At 43.2% G+C, this 16531-nt stretch overlaps 1 protein-coding gene across 5 annotated transcripts in view; it reads right to left on the bottom strand.

Moving 5' to 3' along the window:
• Window positions 1-16531, bottom strand: part of AASDH (aminoadipate-semialdehyde dehydrogenase) — a 107051-nt gene that overhangs the window by 25395 nt on the left and 65125 nt on the right. Inside the window, exons 1-8 of one of the 5 annotated variants that reach the window (XM_068133279.2) lie at window positions 15966-16400; window positions 8161-8281; window positions 7948-8061; window positions 5082-5485; window positions 4722-4914; window positions 4304-4539; window positions 2434-2540; window positions 2159-2334 (exon numbers count right to left, since the gene is read on the bottom strand). In XM_068133279.2, the coding sequence (XP_067989380.2) occupies window positions 2159-2334; window positions 2434-2540; window positions 4304-4539; window positions 4722-4914; window positions 5082-5485; window positions 7948-8061; window positions 8161-8281; window positions 15966-16204 (1590 nt within the window). In that variant the 5' untranslated portion in view covers window positions 16205-16400. Of the gene's footprint in view, window positions 1-2158; window positions 2335-2433; window positions 2541-4303; window positions 4540-4721; window positions 4915-5081; window positions 5486-7947; window positions 8062-8160; window positions 8282-15717; window positions 15874-15965; window positions 16401-16531 lie in introns of those variants that run through there. The other 4 variants (XM_068133280.2, XM_068133281.2, XM_078766466.1 and 1 more) reach the window with 4 other exon arrangements.

Here is a 16531-nt window from a genome sequence, read left to right as displayed (position 1 = left end):
TTCTATCTAACACTTCAACAGTGGGCACAGGTATGGTGGTGGTAAGCTAGTGACAGAGAGTGACAGAGAGGGTGGCGGTATTGAAGGTATGGGAAGGCTATTTCAAGGAGCTGTTGAACCGGCGAGGAAGCAACGGTGAGCCGGAGCTTCCAGGTTATGTAGAGAGGAAAGTGGAATTAGCGGAGATCATGGAGGAGGTGCAGACAGCAATAAAGAGAATGAAGAAGGGGAGAAATCAAGGCATTGATGAGGTGCAAACAGAGACACTAGCTGCTGCAGGAGAAGTCGGAGTCAGTTGGACGAAGAAGTTGTTGAATGTATGTTTGAAAGAGGGTTCGATTCCGGAGGATTGGAGGACAGGGCTAATTGTGCCGATATGGAAGAGGAAAGGCAATGTTCAAGATCCGGGGAAGTACAGGGGCATTGCGCTCCTAATACGTGCCATGAAGGTATTGGAGGATTGTGAGGAGGATAAGGAAGAGTGTGGAGAAGGAGATCGGAGAAAAGAGCAGCAGGGGTTTAGAAAGGGTATGGGGACGACGGATGGGATGTTCATGCTGAGACAGCTGGGGGTGAAGAGGTTGGAGGTGCAAGGTGAAATGGCATTGGGGTTTGTGGATCTTGAGAAGGCCTACGACACTGTCCCAAAAGAGATGCTAATGGTGATACTGAGAAGGATGGGAGTGCCGGAAGCAGAAGTTATTTTGGTGGAACGTTATGTACATGGGAATGAAGAGAAGAGTTTTGGTTGGTCTTGGGTGTTTCAGAGGAGTTCAGCCTGGACATCCGGAAGGGAATCTCTCTCAGCCCACTCATGTTTATCATGATGATGGAGCTGGTAAAGCAGGAAGGGAAACATGAAATGGATCCTCGGAAAGGATGTATGCAGATTATATGGCTGTTGTGGTAGAGAGTAAGTGGGATATGCAGAAGGTACTGGGGAATGGAAGAAGGCATCCGGGAAGTATGGATTGAAGATGAGTATGGAGAAGACTGAGGTGATATGGGTCGGGCAGCAGAGAGGAAAAATGAATATCAGGTTGGAGGAAAAGAAGATCAGACAAGGAGAGAGGTCTGAGTAACTGGGGGGGGGGGGGGGGGGGAGATAGGTGGGACCGGGAATGGTAGGTCGGAGACAAAGTTGTTGTGTAGGAAGGGACGGGCAGGTGCGAATGTATGGAGGAGGGTGATGGCAGACATGGCAGACAGAAAAATATAAAGGAAATGGAAAGCGAAGGTTCTGATTTCATGTGTAATGCCGGCCTACCCTTACAGTCTGGAAACAGTAACACTGACACAGCGACAACATAAGCTGCAGGTTTGTGAGAACAATGAGGTCAGGAGGATTGTGGGAGTGAAGAGGGTGGATAGAAGGAGGATGATTAACTGAGGAAGGAGATTCATGTGCAGATGAGCTTGACGTGGAGATTGGGGAAATGCTGGCTGAGATGGGCTGGATATTTGGTGCGGATGGGAGAAGAGAGAATGGCAATGAGAGCGGATAGGTTGAGGAAGCAAGGTAGGAGGAAAAGAGGTAAACCGTGGCTGAGATGTGAAGTTCGTGTGAGGAGCGGTATCGTGGTCAAGACAAGGCAGAAGATTGGGACCACTGGACCTCAACCCTTATAAAGTAAAGAGAAGAAGAAGAGAAATATCATGACACACTCCCGGTAAGGGTGGATGACATTGCAGACAATTTTCACTTTTGTGCGATATGAGGACACAATATGATGAATTTGTGCCATGTTTTTATCCCGTTATTCTGCTATTTGTAGCATTGGCATAACTTAATAAGTGACGAATGAGGAAGTGGAAGATAAAAATTTCCACGATGTACATGAGACAGCCAGCTCTGATAAAATAGCGTGCACTCCAGAATGAAGCATCCCGTGCTGACATTGTAGAAGGGAATGTTTTGGCGGGATCCAATCCTGCCGGGATGAACATCCTGGTCAAGGATAGCGGTACCAAACCACTGCACTGCATGCTGCTTCATTATACTGTATGTGCTTATGGTATGGCCAAAAACTAGAGTAAGAAGGGGAGAAAATGTAATAAATGAATGGAGAAATGGGGAGGAAGTTATAGTTAGTTATATGTTATACTCGTGTAAGCAGAAACGTTTGATGCGCGAAAGTTTCATCTCATTATTCCTCACCCTCTCCACAGATCCGAGCTCAAGACGCTTGCCACGCCTCTTCCTCTGCCCATCTTGCCTCCCAACGAAAAAATATTTTAATCCACCACTAACATGCACATAGTCTCCGGAGGGCCGCATGGTTCCCATGGCAACCTCAACCTCATCACCAAGGAAACAGACTCGCTGTTGCCCTCCTGCACCCAGAGAAATTGAGCAAAACGTACTAGCACACACTCATTCTGCACGAATGAAATTTCATCCTCATCGACGTAACTGTGTGGTATGCATCTCACCAATGAACAGCTGACCTTCGCCATCAACAATTGGCTCACCAGAAAGCCCTCTGACCTCCATATTTGTTCCAAGAAGTGGAGAGCCGAGATGAATGGCCACGTCAGCGCTGCACGCATCATCACAATCCATCGTTGGTTAACGAGGAATTCAAAAATGATTTGCAACTTTCAGCATTAAACCATCAATTCAAGAGCAGTCCTAGTAATTACTGACCGATACCGACTGATACTGACCAAGCAGGAAATGCCGCTGATACTTATCCTGGCTCAATATGTTCCGGTTTAAGCTATGTATCTGTAATAATAAAAGGCAGTGTGTGTGTGTGTGTGTGTGTGTGTGTGTGTGTGTGTGTGTCATTGTGTGTGTGTGTGTGTGTGTGTGTGTGTGTGTATGTGTGTGTGCGTGTGTGTCATTGTGTGTGTGTGTCTCCACCATAACTCCATAACCATGAAACCTAGCGACCCTAAATGTTGCACGCATACTTCTCGACCTCCAATGGATTGCTTGAATGAAAACTGGGTGTCTGGGTGTATTAAATCACCCTTTTTGAAGATAATTAACGGGGTGCTCATAACAAACAACCCAAAAAAGCCTTACCAAAATGGCGGTGCACCATCTTGGTCATCCCACTGTCACATCGCTGGGTTATTAAGCCGTCATTTTGTTTCAGCCCATTGAAATGTTGAGAATTCGCCAAGCGTTGGATTGTTCACCCACTAACAGGAAACGTGAGCTGGGTTTCGACCATCATGAAACAAGTTTTCTGAGTCGGTCCTGTGGATATGTGTGGACATTTGGAAAGACGAGGGTGTCCGGAGAATAATAAAGTAAGTCTTGTGTTTGTGAGGTTTATAGTTTTTCATTTATTAAAGTTTAAAAATATGACCTGCAGGCCGATGGTCTTGGATTGGTCTTGAATAGTTGCTAGGCTGCGGCATTTGACGAATAAAGTTGTCTAAATGAAGGTTTTGGTTAAAGTTATGGATATCATTGTATGCCTGAGGTTATAAGCTTTCGGATTATGTTAGGATTGTGCATGGATTGCTTATAAATCTGGAATTATGCCTTTATAAAAGAATTCCTTTGGAGAAAATGCACTTTTGCTTTGAGCGGCCTCAAGGATTTATTTTAATTTCAATTTCATTTATGTTTTCGGTTCCCCTACCATTTCCCTCCTCTGTCCTCCCCTCAACTCCCCACCCCACTAGCCCCACCACTACCCTCTATAAACTAGAACAATACTCAGTAGAGCACATACCTCCACCAGGCTGAACAGTTTATGTTTTGTATCCCACTGAAAGGCCGGATCTGGATCCGTAACTCCCAAATCTAATTGGCTTGTTCTTGTCACCTAACTAACTCACCCACCAAGATTCATCTGAATCCGTTCACAACTTTTTGAGATATTATGCTATACTGTATGTCGTCTTTGGCTCCATCTCTCAATGGTGAAGAATCACTTCAAAAATTGAAACTTTATCATATCTGGATTTGCATCTTCACTGCAATCAAACGTATTCGTCCTTGTCATCCACCTAACCTGTCCACCAACTTTCATCTGAATCCGTCTTTAACTTTTTGAGATATTGGGTTAGGCCTATACTGTATATTGTGTTAGCTCTGTCACTCAATGGTGAAGAATCACTAAAAAAATTATCGGATCCGCTTCCGGGTCTTCAACAAAATCTATATCATTTAGTCCTTGTCACACACCCAACCTCATCACCAAATTTTGGCCGAATCCGTCCATAACTTCTTGGGAAACTCTGCTCACAGACAGACAGACAAAGAGACACAGGTGAAAACATAACCTCCGCCCACCTTTGGTGGCAGAGGTATTTACTGATTCCGAAGCAATATACAACCAACCTATCTGTAAACACTTGTGGTGGCACCTCCCAGCAAGATGCCCAACTGGACACCTCTGTGACGCCATACAAGTTGAAGATGCGTGTACCATTACTCAGGCTGCGCCAAGAGCGAAGAACGTCCAGCGGTGGAAACGGTTCTCCACCCAGTGCCAGAACGCGCAAAGATGAGTCCTCGGCCAACACAACTGATCGGAGAATTTGGGATCCAAACTGCTGCATAAGTGTCGGAGTCGCCTGGAGAGCCAGAATGCAAAATACAGGTCAGGTGAATTACTGAAAGAGGTACAGCGTGAAAGAGGTCAGGTTACAGGAGAGTGGTCTGAAATTTGTCTCCAACATTAGTAGCTGCATCACTCATAAAGACAAATACGAAGCCGCATGCATAAGAGATTGTTAACATTTCAAGACTTGCTCACTTGCAGGACGGTGACCTTGTTCTCTTTGATCATCACATCAGCAAGCCGCTGGGGATTCATCTTCACTTGTGGGTGCACAACAATCAAGGAGGCTCCAGACGAGAGTGCCACAAACATTTCAACAATGGAGGGGTCAAAGGTCAGCGGGGCAGCCATAAACACGACATCTTGTGACGAGACCCCAAACAATGACCTGGAGAAACCAGGACGTTCATCATCACCATTATGCTTGTATTATCAACATCAACAAACGGTGTAACGTGAACGAGATGTAGAGCAACAACAAACTCCATCTGAATAAAGCTCGCTAATTCTGTTAAAAGATTGAAAAAAAACCCCAACAATCAATGTGATGCTCACTTCAGATGTATGATGTTTGGAACGATGCAGCAGTGTGGGACTCGGACTATTTTTGGCACACCAGTCGTCCCTGAGGTGTGTAGGACATAGGCCAAAGCTCCACGAGTGCTTGCTTTCAAGACTCCAGAATGACTCGACTCGATCGCTTCATGAGAATCCGAACTGAGGGAAGTTGGCAGTTGTTCTTCGCTGTATTTCGGGCTTCCTTCTTTGTTAAACTCGGGAATTCCAGTGGATGAAGTCAAGTCAGATTTATCATGCACCAAATGCTTGTCGTTTTGATTCCCATCTCCTTCATCGTCCTTCATCCCCATCTCTTCCTCACATTGATGAACCTTCCCACACCCTTTCTTTGCACCGATGTCAATCTGAGCGGCTGAGGGGCCGAAGCTTACTGGTTGCTTCTGGGCAATTCCACGCAAAAGTGGACATGGGGGTGAAAATTTCAAATACATCAGAATCAAACAAATTTGGTCTCTAATGAAAGCTGAAAGTCTATATTTTACCGTTTTAAAGTCAAAATACAAATTATTTTTTTTCGCGCATAAAATCGGTGATTATGTAAATGTCATATTTTTTCCAAAAAATGGGGGAAAATTATAAGAAAATTAACTGCACCCTGTGTGTAATAAATAATGAAAAGTAATGTTATTTTTTATTGTATTAAGTATTTAGATTGTTTAAACTTTAAAGGATATCTGTAACATTTTTTTGTTCTTTGCGGTATTTGTTACACTTCAGTGGCTTCGGATATTTTCCCCTCTGAAATGTCCTTCCGTTACCATAAAAGTACATATTTTAAAAATATTTTCAAAACGTGCAGGAGAAAAACAGACAATACCAATGCAAAGCAAGTTTGGGTAGGCCTACAATATTATACCACTCACGTCACTTTTTGCCCTTTCCCCTATTAATTATAACTAATTAAGTCTTGTCCTTCCGTTACCATAAGGTGGTAACGGAAGGACAAAAATTGGTAACGGCAGGACAGATAGGCTATTGATTTTTTTTCATTTTTCACTCTTCACACCCTGTTAACTACTTTGTTGTTCCCTCCCTCCTTTCTATCTGTTTTTTTCAAAACTTTGACACCCCTACCTATCTATCTTCCAAGTTGCCCCCCTTTTGTGGATACACATCCTGGTTCTATTGTCATCGTGTTTCCATTGTATGTCATGATTAGTGTTTTACAGTCATCGTTGTAGATATACATGTGGTTGATTATGCCGTTTATGCTAAGTCTGATAATTATCAACAGTTTCAACTGGCCACAGCTAGCCCTGCCAAATCACCTGAGGTACATGTAACACCAAGCGCATCTGGGAGCACATCTAATAATGACATTGACAACATTCGTGTGGGCCAGTGGTGCGTTGTAGAGTATGATGCAGAACTATTTGCAGGAGAAGTGAAAGAAGTCGGGGAACATGGAGATTACAGAGTATCGGTGATACATCGGGCAGGGCACAACTGGAAATGGCCTAAGCCCCAAAGACGACCTGACATTTTATATTATAGACAAAATAGTTATGCTGCTAGATTATCCACTCATTGCCAACAACAGAGGACATTTCAAATTCACAGCCCAGTTCTAACTGAATACACACAAAATTGTGACCAATTGGCAAAACTGTACATTACACTGCACTGATTTCTTGCACTTAATCAAAGGGACTGAAGCCTAGTGATTGATAGACATTTTTGTTGATAGACAATTGCATAGTATACAAAAGTTAATGTAGTTTAATTTGGGGTGACAAAGTGCACTGGATTATGTGTTGAAAGAGTAATATTTTTGCATATTTCAGGAACCACATGATTTTCGTTCAATGTATTTGAAGTGTGATATTTACAGTTGGAAAATGATATTTTGAACTTCTAGATAATTTGATTCTACAGTAGTGATAGAAGAGGTTTTGCTGTTGTGTACTTGTATGAGTAGCTCCATCTAGTAGGTTTATAGTTTTAATTATAAGTTAATAACTGCATGTGAAATTGTGACAAAATATTGCATGCAAAAACGCTGTGCGTGATGGTGATGTTCAGAGTGCCATTGTACAAAAGTAATCAATGCATGTGCACTAAATTTGCGTTACTGTTTTCAATTGGCTGGCCGTGCAAACACGTATTGTACGCAGAGTGTATGGCAATGCAAGTCGTAATTCCTTTGTATTCATTACTACCTGATCGTTAGCCACATGTTTAATTAGTTCGTAATTAGGATAGTGTGAACTATTTTTAAGATTAATTTTTGGATTTTTAAAAGATTTTGAATTTTTAAGATTTTTAAGATTAAGATAGTGTGAACTATTTTTAAGATTAATTTTTGGTCATATTTGTTACATTGCACTTCTAGTTATTTGCATTGCATTGCACTTTCCAGCAATTATTTGTAACATATAGTGACCAGAATTTCACTCTTTGTACAGCAATAGATAGAGCATTGCAATTGTCCTTCAGTTACCGAATCTTAATTAATGTTTGCCTTTGTTTTGAATCAACCAAATGTCAATTTGTCCAGTGGAATGTGGCAGAATATTCACAAAACATCAGAGATTGTACTTGTTCTTCATTAAGATTGTACAGAAGTAACTTTAAAACAACATTGGCATGGAAACTTCACAGAGGTTTGAAAAAATATGCATTGGTTGAAAAACCCATGTCCGTTTTGACTTCCTTCCGTTACCGACCTCATTAATATGCATAATATGTAAACAAAAGATAACAGTGATCAAATTTTTGGTGGAATTGAGAGGTTTTATGTGTTCTCACATAATTATGGTATTTGATTGATTTTAACAAATAAAGTCTTTGTGATATATGTGTTTGAAAGATGAAAAATGGTGTCTGAATGTCCTTCCGTTACCGTGGAATTACCCTTCTGTTTAACATGTAACTGCAGAAGGAACACGCCAACAATAGGGCAACCAGAGTTGAGAGAAGAGATGTCCACATATTCTCCGAATATTGATGAAAATGTCTGAAAAGAAAATCAGGAATATATCAAAGTGATGTTAGGAATCCTGTGACGTTAACAATCATACAAAGTTAAACAGAGACATGGAACAGAAATGCTGACCTGCATTCTGGATCGTTCCACCAAAGCCAGGTTTGCTCCGCTCTGTCGCAGGATATGCAGTAAAAGAGCAGGTGGGGCCTTGGGGTCAAGAGGAGTGAAAGCAGATCCAGCTTGCAGCACCCTGATGTGTGAAGGCAACAAAAGAACCTCACATCGTGGATTTTACTGCATTTCAACAACTGGTCTATTCATGCTATTCTTGGGGGACATGCCAGGGGCATAGAAAACGCCCCTTTATATGTGCCATGTGGCAAAGTATAGAAAAGAAGGGACATTCCATAGCTTATAGAAAATGTCGAACAATCAAAAAGAAGGAAGATTCAAAAAAATCTCGTGTGCATGCTGTACTACCCTTGTGTTCTTAGGTGGAACCAAGTAATACTCTAGAAAAGTTCATATCAAGGGGCGCCAATTTGATTCATACACCTGCATGAAGAAGTAAATGTATTTTATTTGCCAGATGTAGGGTGCCCGTTTATATCAACTTTTCTAGAGCATTACTTGTAACTCTTATAGAAAGTAGCTTGTACATTACTTGTACCCTTTATATATACCCTTATAAAAAGGGGCCTTTTCTATGCCCCTGGCATGCTTCACAAGATAAATTTTAAATACAAACAAAATGCATTTGTTCATCATACAAGACTTTATTCAAGACGATATAAAAGACTTGAAAAAGTAAGGGGAAAAAATTTCAACTCAGACGGGATTCAAACCCACAATCCCCAGCTTGGGAGTCTGATGCTTTGTCCATCACACCATTGAGCCAGCACGTTAGAATTAAAAAAAATAATTTAATAATACATATATATTTATTTATTTCTTTATTTTAAAGGGGTATAAAGTGTACAGATGTGATGAATATTTACCTCCACCACCAAATGTGGATGGAGGTTATGTTTTCACCCCTGTCTGTTTGTCTTTGTCTGTCTGTTTGTTTGTTTGTGAACAAAATATCTCAAAACGTTGTGGACGGATTCGGCCGAAATTTGGCAGAGATGTAGCGAATGTCACAACGACGAAATGATTAGATTTTGGTGAAGATCCGGATTCGGATCCGGCCACTAGCATTTTTAAAGTGATTCTTCACCATTGGGGACCAAAAAGGGGACCAAAAAACAACAACAACCACGGTTCCCGAAAAAGGCCAACCCCCGCTTTGCGGGGAAAAATGGCCTCTAAAGGTGGTTTTTTTTTTCTTTTTTTCTTCACCATTGGGATAGAGGGCCAAAAACGATACATAGAAGGATATCTCAAAAAGTTGTGGACGGATTTGGACGAAACTTGGTGGACCGGTTGGGTGTCTGACAAGGACAAATATATTCGATGTTGGTGATGATATAAATATGGATTCGGATATGAGAATTATTTAATTTTTAAGTGATTCTTCAGCATTGGGAGATCGGTCCAAAAATGATATATAAATATGAATGAATGATCGTTTTAAGGCCATTTTCCCCCGCTAGAGCGGGGGTTAGCCTTGCGGGCCCCATGACAATCATGGTTCCCTGTTTGAGGCAATGTTTTTTATGGCCGGATGCCCTTCCTGACGCCAACCCTTGGTCGCCTCTTACGATGCGCAGAGATACGGTGTACCTATTCTAAACCGGGGTACACACCGGGAAGGTCCAAAAATGATACATAGCAGGATATCTCAAAAGGTCGTGGATGGATTTGGACAAAACTTGGTGGACCAGTTGGGTGTGCAACAAGGAAGAATCGATTCGATTTTGGTGAAGATCTGAATATGGATTCGGATATGAGGATTATTTAATTTTTTAAGTGATTCTTCACCATTGAGTGATATGGCCAACCAGGCGGAGGTATGCTCTCTATTGAGTGCCGTTCTTGTTATATATATATATATATATATATATATATATATATATATATATATATATATATATATATATATATATATATATATATATATATATATATATACAGTATATATACAGTATATATATATATATATAAATAATATACCAGTAGAAGCCGACAAACGAATTTTCAATCCCCATGTTAAAGTTGCATCGAGAGAAACTATCCCATATAAAGGGAGGGTTACTTTGCGCCTCCCTTTGATTATTCAAGACGATATAAAATACTTCAAAAAGTAAGAAGAAAAATATGATTCAACCCAGATGGGACTCAAACCTCTTTTTTAGTTTTACCTCTTACACGAGCCTCGATCTTGCATACAAAAAAAACCAAAAAAAAAAAACCTACACTCCCAGCTTGGGAATCTGATGCCTTATCCATTAGGCAATTAAGCCAGCACATAAATTTCTCATATTTATTACTCCCGCCAGGGAGTAATGCATTCGATCGTGTCCGTCCGTGTGTGTGTGTGTGTGTGTGTGTGTGTGTGTGTGTGTGTGTGTGTGTGTGTGTGTGTGCGTATGTTTGTTCGTATGTTTGTATGTTCGTGTGTTTGTGAACAAGATATCTGGAAAAGTTCTGAATGGATTTGGATGAAAGTTGGTGGGATGATTGCCCTTTGGATAAGGAAGAATTGATTCGTTTTTGGTGAAGCTCAGGATATTATTCCGGATCCAGGAATTTTTTTGGGAATTTTTTTTTCTGTTTTACTGCATTAAAGCTTTTATTCTTATTCTTAAATGATGTTTTTCTCCTCTAATTCCGAGATATATCAAAATAAATTCTCTGACAGTTAGGGCCTACTTTCTTTTTCATTTATTGTTTTGGGGAGAGGGAATGTTAAACAAAACATATTATTCCAACTTGACCCACGGCGGGAGTCTGCGTTTGGCGTTCTAGTTTATGTATATATATTTTTATATATTTAATTTTAAGGCAAAAAATATGGAACTTAGGTGGAATTTGTTTTGAAAGCCATTAATTAGATGTATTGGCCAATGTATATTTCAAGTTTCGGCTCGTTTCAATGTATAGCCTTTGAGATATGAGCACCAACACATTTTGGGCGGACGGACGGGCAGACACCAACGTGAATTAGAGGGTTTTCTAAAAAAACTTAGAGACTGTGGAAACAGATGTTGGTGAAATGTGGAACCTATTACCTCAACGTACAAAGTATTTACTTCGGAAATTTGCAGCCGATTTCGTCCAGCAGGATCCGAGAAACTAATTTCCAGTCCCCATGTTAAAATTGCATACAGAGAAACGATCCCATATAAAGGGAGGGGAGCTTTGCGCCTCCCTTCATTGTCATCTCACAAATCTTTAGGGAGAAATATAACCACATTTGGGAAGAGCAGTATTACGAAGAACGAGAATGGCATTTGGTAGAATGGCAAGATTGGGATCCTCTGCATACCTCCGCCAGGCTGAACAGTTTACGTTTTGTATCCCACTGAGAGGCCGGATCTGAATGTGGACTTGAACCAATATCTAATCAGCGTGTTCTTGTCAACTACCCAACTCATTCACCAAGTCTCATCCGAATCAGTCCACAACTTTTTGAGATATCGTGCTATATATCGTTTTTGGCCCTATCTCTCAATTGTGAACAATCACTTTAAAATGATTTTCATTCTCATATCTGGATTCGGATCTGGATCTTCACCAAAATGGAAACAATTTATCCTTGTCAACCACTCAACCTGTCCACCACGTTTCGTCCCTATCAGCATTATAACATTTTGAGATATCCTGCCCACAGACAAACAATCAAACAGACAGCGGTAAAAACATAACCTCGGTCAACCTTCAGTGGTGGAGGCAATAACATCTCCAGCTATGTGCTCCCTAAAAATGTTGCTGATCAAATCAACCACACTCCCCACCACCTAAGTCCTTAATTCCCCCCCAATCGCAAGTGCTCAACGCTCAACCCCAACCCTCCACCCCCCCATTCCCAACTCTCTGCTCCCTCTCTGCTCCTCCACCCCCTCCACCCTAACTCGCTGTCCTTCCCTCGACCTTTCTTCCTGTTCTTCAAAACAAGAGGGCATTCTTACATCATTACATATTATTTCTTCAATATCAAGTTGTCCGTGTCCGCATGGGATTCCAAACGAGGTCGGAATGATGCAGCAAAAATGCAAACAGCGTCTTTTGTCATCGAGCCAGCAGGCTGGGAGCAACAATTCACATTTATTGCCACACCTGATGCAATTTAAATGCTCTAATGACGGCGAGCTGATCCATTCCAAAACTTTGTGTTCAATATGCTGTTTGTAGCTTTTTGATGCCTAGGGTCTGTCATAAAAATTTGTGTTGCTGCCTTGTATTGTGTTCCTAAAAATCTTGATATTCCCAATCCCGAACTGCAATCTTGCCATTCCCATTCCCGACTTGCAATCTTGCCATTCCCCATCCCGACTTGCAATCTTGCCATTCCCCATCCCGACTTGCAATCTTGCCATTCCTAATCCCGACTTGCAATCTTGCCATTCCCAATCCCAACCTGTTATCTTGCCATTCGCAATCCCGACTTGCAATCTTGCCATTCCCAATCTCGACATTCAATCTTGCCATTCCCAATCCCGACCTGCAATCTTGCCATTCCTAATCCCGACCTGCAATCTTGCCATTCCCAATCCTGACCTGCAATCTTGCAATTCCCAATCCTGACCTGCAATCTTGCAATTCCCAATCCTGACCTGCAATCTTGCAATTCCCAATCCTGACCTGCAATCTTGCCATTCCCAATCCCGACCTGCAATCTTGCCATTCCCAATCCTGACCTGCAATCTTGCAATTCCCATTCCTGACCTGCAATCTTGCCATTCCCAATCCCGACCTGCAATCTTGCCATTCCCAATCCTGACCTGCAATCTTGCAATTCCCATTCCTGACCTGCAATCTTGCCATTCCCAATCCCGACTTGCAATCTTGCCATTCCTAATCCCAACCTGCAATCTTGCCATTCCCAATCCTGACCTGCAATCTTGCAATTCCCAATCCTGACCTGCAATCTTGCAATTCCCAATCCTGACCTGCAATCTTGCAATTCCCAATCCAGACCTGCAATCTTGCAATTCCCAATCGCAACCTGCAATCTTGCAATTCCCAATCGCAACCTGCAATCTTGCCATTCCCATTCCTTACCTGTTATCTTGCCATTCCCAATCCCAACCTGTAATCTTGCCATTCCCAATCCCGACTTGCAATCTTGCCATTCCCAATCCCGACTTGCAATCTTGCCATTCCCAATCCCGACTTGCAATCTTGCCATTCCCAATCCCGACTTGCAATCTTGCCATTCCCAATCCCAACCTGTTATCTTGCCATTCCCAATCCCGACTTGCAATCTTGCCATTCCCAATCCCGACTTGCAATCTTGCCATTCCCAATCCCGACCTGCAATCTTGCCATTCCCAATCCCGACCTGCAATCTTGCCATTCCCAATCCAGACCTGCAATCTTGCAATTCCTAATCCCAACCTGCAATCTTGCCATTTCCATTCCCGACTTGCAATCTTGCCATTCCTAATCCCAACCTGCAATCTTGCCATTCCCAATCCCAACCTGTTCTCCTGCCATTCCCAATCCCAACCTGTTATCTTGCCATTCTAATCCCAACCTGCAATCTTGCCATTCCCAATCCCAACCTGTTATCTTGCCATTCCCAATCCCGACTTGCAATCTTGCCATTCCCAATCCCGACTTGCAATCTTGCCATTCCTAATCCCAACCTGCAATCTTGCCATTCCCAATCCCGACTTGCAATCTTGCCATTCCCAATCCCGACTTGCAATCTTGCTATTCCCAATCCCAACCTGTTATCTTGCCATTCCCAATCCCGACTTGCAATCTTGCCATTCCCAATCTCGACATGCAATCTTGCCATTCCCAATCCCGACCTGCAATCTTGCCATTCCTAATCCCAACCTGCAATCTTGCCATTCCCAATCCCGACCTGCAATCTTGCAATTCCCAATCCAGACCTGCAATCTTGCAATTCCTAATCCCAACCTGCAATCTTGCCATTCCCATTCCAGACATGTAATCTTGCCATTCCCAATCCTGACCTGCAATCTTGCCATTCCCAATCCCGACTTGCAATCTTGCCATTCCCAATCCCAACCTGTTATCTTGCCATTCCCAATCCCGACTTGCAATCTTGCCATTCCCAATCCCGACTTGCAATCTTGCCATTCCCAATCCCGACTTGCAATCTTGCCATTCCCAATCCCAACCTGTTATCTTGCCATTCCCAATCCCGACTTGCAATCTTGCCATTCCCAATCTCGACATGCAATCTTGCCATTCCCAATCCCGACCTGCAATCTTGCCATTCCTAATCCCAACCTGCAATCTTGCCATTCCCAATCCCGACCTGCAATCTTGCCATTCCCAATCCCGACCTGCAATCTTGCCATTCCTAATCCCAACCTGCAATCTTGCCATTCCCAATCCCGACCTGCAATCTTGCCATTCCTAATCCCAACCTGCAATCTTGCCATTCCCAATCCCGACCTGCAATCTTGCAATTCCCAATCCAGACCTGCAATCTTGCCATTCCTAATCCCAACCTGCAATCTTGCCATTCCCAATCCCGACCTGCAATCTTGCCATTCCCAATCCCGACTTGCAATCTTGCCATTCCCAATCCCAACCTGTTATCTTGCCATTCGCAATCCCGACTTGCAATCTTGCCATTCCCAATCTCGACATTCAATCTTGCCATTCCCAATCCCGACCTGCAATCTTGCCATTCCTAATCCCAACCTGCAATCTTGCCATTCCCAATCCCGACCTGCAATCTTGCAATTCCCAATCCAGACCTGCAATCTTGCCATTCCTAATCCCAACCTGCAATCTTGCCATTCCCAATCCCGACCTGCAATCTTGCCATTCCCAATCCCAACCTGCAATCTTGCCATTCCCAACCCCGACCTGCAATCTTGCAATTCCCAATCCAGACCTGCAATCTTGCAATTCCCATTCCAGACATGTAATCTTGCCATTCCCATTCCAGACATGTAATCTTGGATTCCCAATCCCAACCTGCAATCTTGCCATTCCCAATCCCGACCTGCAATCTTGCAATTCCCAATCCAGACCTGCAATCTTGCAATTCCCGTTCCAGACATGTAATCTTGCCATTCCCATTCCAGACATGTAATCTTGGATTCCCAATCCTGACCTGTAGGCCTAATCTTGCCATTCCTAATCCCAACCTGCAATCTTGCCATTCCTAATCCTGACCTGCAATCTTGCCATTCCCATTCCAGACATGTAATCTTGGATTCCCAATCCCAACCTGCAATCTTGCCATTCCTAATCCTGACCTGCAATCTTGCCATTCCCATTCCAGACATGTAATCTTGGATTCCCAATCCCAACCTGCAATCTTGCCATTCCCAATCCCGACCTGCAATCTTGCAATTCCCAATCCAGACCTGCAATCTTGCAATTCCCGTTCCAGACATGTAATCTTGCCATTCCCATTCCAGACATGTAATCTTGGATTCCCAATCCTGACCTGTAGGCCTAATCTTGCCATTCCTAATCCCAACCTGCAATCTTGCCATTCCTAATCCTGACCTGCAATCTTGCCATTCCCATTCCAGACATGTAATCTTGCCATTCCCAATCTCCACCCATTAACCCTCCCCAACCCACCTTTTCACAGGTTACTCTTCCCTCTCCTCTTTTTCTGTTCGTTCATTCCTTTGCTCATTGCGTCCAATTGTTTCCTCATCTCTTGAATGGCGGTTCGTCGCTTTCCTCCATGATCGCGTTCTTCCATGAGCCTCGATCTTGAATTTAAACCCTTAACTGATGACAACGTGTTCCTTGAGGATGACAGATCGCACATAAAGCTCGCCATTGATCACGTGTTTGAAAGGATTCTACCAAGACGCACGTACCCGAGTACCCACGCAGGCAACAAGACGGCCGGCTCACAGAACAGGGCGACGGGCGAGCGAGCTGGGGACGACACCAAACATAAGACGTCACAAACACGTCGGGCGATCCGCCGCATCTCCCCGTACGAAAGGAGTTCCGCCTGGCCGGGCTCGAGGCCGCTGTAGCGCACGGCTGGAGCATCGTCGGGAGTGCGAGCCTCGGCTACCAGGCCGTGCAGCGTCAGCGGCGCCTCAGACATGGCGACCACTACTCACATCTTCATGTAACTACCTGCAGTGTTACCGAGCGAACGTTCTTTCATGCGCCAAGAGAAGCTTTTTCACGCAGCCGTGAACTCGCAGTTAAACACTGTCATTTCCAACTCAACGCGGGACGAGTCCCATGAATGGGTGCATTGTTGTTGTTGTTGTTGTTCCTGCACGACATTCCTTCCTGCCATTTCAGTGTTTTGTTTGTCCTACTTTCCGTTGAGGTCATCATCATCAATGTACCACACTCCTTACATATCATCAGCGCTTCTGGCGCAGTCTCTCAGGAAATATTATCATTGATGATAATCAAACAT

Source organism: Myxine glutinosa, chromosome 12 (genome assembly GCF_964187855.1).
Source record: "Myxine glutinosa chromosome 12, kmMyxGlut1.1, whole genome shotgun sequence".
NCBI lineage: Eukaryota > Metazoa > Chordata > Myxini > Myxiniformes > Myxinidae > Myxine > Myxine glutinosa.
The sequence above is the reverse complement of the archived record's forward strand: the minus strand, read 5'-3'. Positions and strand labels throughout refer to the sequence as shown.